This window comes from Haemorhous mexicanus, chromosome 18 (genome assembly GCF_027477595.1).
Source record: "Haemorhous mexicanus isolate bHaeMex1 chromosome 18, bHaeMex1.pri, whole genome shotgun sequence".
NCBI lineage: Eukaryota > Metazoa > Chordata > Aves > Passeriformes > Fringillidae > Haemorhous > Haemorhous mexicanus.
In genome coordinates, this window is record NC_082358.1 from 13,852,242 (window position 1) to 13,857,266 (window position 5,025).

Below are 5,025 nucleotides of genomic sequence, written 5' to 3' on the forward strand. Positions count from 1 at the left end.
TCATCCTGTGGGAAACATTTTTGTATCAGAGGTACAGAATCACAAACCAGCCTTGCAATTCCCTTCAGTGCAGGAATTGATCCCACGGGGCTTGACAGAGGTTTTACCCAGCTCTAAAAATCTGGGAGCTCCCTGACAGCAGGCCCCAAAAGGAGCTGAATTTCACCTGTATTTTACTGCTTTAATTGCTGCAGCCAAGTGAAAACCCAGCCATGGGTGACTCTGAGACTTGCAAAACAAAACCTGTACTGAAATTGTATTTTGAGACAAAAATAAAGCTGAAAATGTGATTGCACGAGTAAGGGATGCTCAGCCCAGGCTCCAACAGCCCTGAGATGAAAGAACAGCACTTTGTGACACATTTCATCCCCCAGGTGCCTGCAAATGTCCCTGCCTTGACAAGGCAGAGAAGGACAACAAACTCCTGGCATTCTGACCAGGACATTTCCACATCCATACTGCCCAGTGCACCTGAATCAGTCACCAGGTGTTCAGGGGAGAACAGAGCACCAGGGTTTGGTTCATGGGCTTCTGACACAGCTCTCTTGGTCAGGTAAAGGAAACATCATTATTAGAGAGAACAGATTCTGATCTGCCAAAAATAAAAAGTCCTCAGAACACGGGTGCTGAACAGAGTAAGTGCCAGCTCAGAAACAATTGCAAATCTTCATGACAGAAAGGTTATTAAAAGGCAAAACCAGGATGCTGTCAAAAACTTCCCAGCAGCTGAGGCACCATCTGCAGTCACTTGCACAATGACAACTCCAGAATAAAAAAAGTGTTTCCTGCATGTTCTGCTTTACACATACAAAAATACCAAATGATAGCTTGGCACAGGAGCTCTGCAAACAATAAAAATTCGGAGGTTGAGCTGAAAAACGCTGAGATGCAATGATTTGCAAACACAATTGGCCAGAGCACATGAGGAAATTGGACAGCCCAGGTGCAAAAAAGCCCTCCCATTTCTGTAGCAAGGACTAAGCCAACGGGAAAAATACATCACACCCATAAAACCCTAAAGGGAGAGGAAATAAGGGGAAAATCAGATCTGTGGCACTGAACAATCTTCCCTGAACACCAGCACTGTGTTTATGGCCAATCCCAATTTCAGGATCAAAGAGCAGCAAGCTCTCCACACCCTGCCATGGCAGGAGGGTTGGAAATAAAATATCATAAAATCATTAAGGTCCCTTCCACCCAAACCATTCCAAACCCCTTTTTTCCCCCCACACCCATGCTGTGGCCTAGCTGGAAGTGGCAATCATTTGAAATCCCTGCAGGGCTGTGAAATGCTCAGCACAGCAGTGACTCTGGAACTGCCACCATCCAATTAAAGCCCTGCAGCCAAAGCTTCTCCACTCCAAGCTGCAGGGGCACTGCCAGCCTGGCACGGGCTGGCCCAACACTGGGATTCCCAGATCTGGGATGCCATCTGCTGGGTGCTCCTCGTTTTCACCTGGAAAAAACACCCACCCCTCTTCCGTGTTTGCTTTGGATATAAAGACAAATTAAGCCAATTAAGACATTCTAAAATTACATTCAGCTCCTCCTAGTGATGGGGGCACAGATTAGGGATTGATGCTGGCACTGCAATAAAAGCTATGAACAACTGTGACATCAATTTGCTACATAAATATGGATTTAGGAACTGTTCAGGAAAATTAGAAAGTAAGACTCAGAGTTGTGACTTGCAGCAGTTTTTGGGATTCCCAATACGAAGCAGTGAATGAGTGAATGTGGGGGCTCCAAGAGCTTTTCCTCACTACCAAAGTGAGCTTTAAAGAGCCCTTGTTTGTCCTCTGGCAAATTCCTGACACCTGAGCTGAGGGTGAAACACAGGGGATGAATTCAGGAGCTCCAGGAGGGCTCTTAGAAACACCTGAACAGCATCACTCCCTCTTCATGGCCCCTGCATCACACAGCTTTTATCCAACAGCCACTCCCAAACTCCCTCCTTCCATTTGTGTTAAACCTTTTCATGAGTGGAAAACAAAACCCAGGAAACTCCAACACATGCCTGGCTTTATTGCCTTCATAAACAATGCAGATGTTCCAACCTTGATGCTTTACCAGCAATGTGAAGTCAGTGTTTTCCTGAATAAATAAATAACTGCAAAAACCAAAATAAGAAAGTTCTTATTACATATACAGAACTTTACAGAAAGTAAAAAAAAAAACAAACCAACAAAAAGAAAGGGATGGATTTTCTGTTCTCAAATATAATTGCAGCAATGTTATCAAAACATTTAATAACCTAAGGAAAAGTTGGGTGTTTAGAAAAGCTTTAACTGTCCTCAGCCTCCAGGTTTATGTTATTTCCAAACTTGGCATAGAGCTGAACTTTGAGGTCAGACAACACGCTCTGGATGGACTCCACTCGGGATTCCAGCGCTTCAATTTCCTCTTGTAAACTCCTCTGAAAAAGAAAAAATAAACAAAAATCAGTTCTGTGCAACAAACCGAGCCAGGTTTGTCAGCAACACAGAACCAACAAAGAGCTGCCTCTTTTCCAACTCATCCCTTAGGGTCTGGCTGCAGGACTTACTGCTGGAGTGCCTTTGGTGACTCAAATCCCAAATCCAACAGGGATTTCAGCCTGTGAAAGCTCCAGAGGATGCACAGATGCCACCCCAGGGCCCAGCACACAGCACAGCCCAGCAGCTCCACACAAACCTTGGCCTCCTCCAGCATCTCCTGAGTCTCCTCCAGGGAGTGACTGATGAAGACATCCCCGATCTGGTAGGGAATCAGGTGGGAGTCAGCATCGTCCAGCAGCATGATGTCATCACAGGCATCCTCCAGGTTCTGCAGCTGTTTCTGTTTGCCAGGACACAGAGAGAGGTAAAGCCTTTCAGTGGACACACTGCCACAGCTGGAGAAGGAACCCAGAGAGGCTGGATTTTGGGAACAAATCCCACCCACCATCCAAGAGATCACTTTCAGAGCTGGAATTCAGCAACCCAATCCAGCAGAAAATCCTAGTCAGCACTCATTATTTGTCATTAACAGAATAATTAACTGTCCAGGCAAGGGCAATACAGCAGATTTAAATGCCACTAATATCTGATATTAGTGACATTTATTAATTAATCTGATGTTTTACCATTCTCTATTTCCAAAGTATCAGAAACCTCCTATCAGAACCCAAGCATTACTTAAACTCACAGTAACTCACTGCTGCTAATTCTCTACGTTCCAGCTGAAAACCCAATGAAAAGTTCATGAGATCTGAAGCAAACATACCTTTTTCACTTCTATTTCTTCTTTCAGCTCTGTGATCCTGCTGGTGTTTCTTGCAAACTTGTTAATTTTCTGTTGATCTTCAAAGGTGACATTGACATCTTCTGCAGCCTGCGAGGAGGAGAGGTCAAGATGATGATTCCAGTTCTTACATTAACTTGAGTCTCCCTGCAAGGATACTCCTACAAAGTGATGGAAAATATTCTGACAGCCACCACACTCTGCTTATGCACCTGGCTGCTCAAAGTGCCTCTTCAAGGACACCAGAAACACCCACATTTAGCTGGGTACATCCAATTAAAACACTGGCCAGCCATGGCATCCTAAAGGCAAAGGTTTCCTGGTGGCTGAACTGGACACCCTGCTCTGAGTTCTCTCTGCAGAGACACCATGAACAGGAGCAGTTAGTGACATGCAGAGCAGAATGGCTTCAAAGTGACGGAGAGGAGGGCTGGATGGGACATCGGGCAGGAATTGTTCCCTGGGAGGGTGGAGAGAAGCGCCCAGAGCAGCTGGGGCTGCCCCTGGATCCCTGGCAGTGTCCCAGGCCAGGCTGGACAGAACCTGGAGCAGCCTGGGACAGTGGGAGGTGTCCCTGCCATGGCAGAGGTGGGATGACGGAATGAGATGAATTTTAAACTCCTTTCCAACCCAATCCATGATGATGACGACTCCATAACTAACCGCTCTCCCAGAGAATCAATTTCTCCTCACATCCACCCTGACCCTGCCCGTGTTGTTCACAACGAGATGCACCAGCAGAGGCTCCGCAAGGCCACGGACCCCGGGGGACAAGCGCTGTGCCAGGGCCCGGTCCCAGAGCCCGATCCCACAGCCCGGTCCCAGAGCTCGGTCCCACAGCCCGGTCCCACAGCCCGATCCCACAGCCCCGACCCATCGCCCTCAGCTCCCGAGCGGCGGCAGCGCGGTTCCGGGCAGGGCTTGACCCGGCCGCGTCCGGGGCTGCGGGAGGCAGCGGGACACAGCGGCCCGGAAAACAGCGGAGGAGCTGAAACCTCCTCGGGAGGGATGGAACCCCGCCGGGAAGAGACCAAATGCTGTTCAAAAAGACCGAATCGCCCCAGGCCCGCTCACCGCCTTCTTCATGGTGGCGGCCATGTTGGCGCTGAACCATCCATGAGGGGCTGAACCATCCGCCCTCCGCGCAGAGGAGGGGCAGCGGGCATGGGAAAAAGAAGAAAGATGAGAGAAAACTCCAGGAAGCGGCCGGAACTCTGTGAAAATCGGGGATTATCGCTATTTGCAACGCTCGCAGCGCGGCGGGATGTCCTGAGCGGCCTCGGGGCATGGAGTGAGTGTGAAGGCACCCCCGCAGCGCTTGGTACGATCCAGTGGGAGGGGCGAGAGGCGGCTTCGGGGCGCTGGTCCGCCAGGGGGCGCCATGAGACGGGAATGGAGGGGATCCGTGGGGTGGGATACTGGGATAGTTACTGGGATATTGGGATAGTTATTGGGATAGTTACTGGGATAGTTACTGGGATAGTTACTGGGATAGTTATTGGGATAGTTACTGGGATAGTTATTGGGATATTGGGATAGTTATTGGGATAGTTACTGGGATATTGGGATAGTTACTGGGATAGTTATTGGGATATTGGGATAGTTATTGGGATAGTTACTGGGATATTGGGATAGTTATTGGGATAGTTACTGGGATATTGGGATAGTTATTGGGATAGTTACTGGGATATTTACTGGGATAGTTACTGGGATAGTTATTGGGATAGTTACTGGGATAGTTATTGGGATATTGCGATAGTTATT

The 5,025-nt window shown here is 48.3% G+C and overlaps 1 protein-coding gene across 1 annotated transcript; it reads right to left on the reverse strand.

The window, feature by feature from the left end:
* Positions 1-2,005: 2,005 nt before the first annotated feature.
* Positions 2,006-4,489, reverse strand: PFDN4 (prefoldin subunit 4). Its single transcript, XM_059862755.1, has 4 exons — positions 4,336-4,489; positions 3,244-3,351; positions 2,674-2,817; positions 2,006-2,416 (listed from the first exon to the last, which is right to left on the reverse strand). The coding sequence occupies exons 1-4, from the start codon at positions 4,357-4,359 to the stop codon at positions 2,285-2,287; spliced, it is 408 nt and encodes a 135-aa protein (XP_059718738.1). The 5' UTR covers positions 4,360-4,489; the 3' UTR covers positions 2,006-2,284.
* Between the last annotated feature and the right edge of the window lie 536 nt (positions 4,490-5,025).

Bases quoted from the DNA above. Each gene is read 5' to 3' on its own strand.
- PFDN4 (XM_059862755.1), bottom strand. From the start codon at position 4,359: ATGGCCGCCACCATGAAGAAGGCG. The intron at 2,818-3,243 runs GTATGTTTGCTT...CCTGGCAAACAG, and splicing joins AAGAAATAGAAGTGAAAAAG to AAACAGCTGCAGAACCTGGA. The intron at 2,417-2,673 runs GTTTGTGTGGAG...TTTCTTTTTCAG, and splicing joins AGATGCTGGAGGAGGCCAAG to AGGAGTTTACAAGAGGAAAT.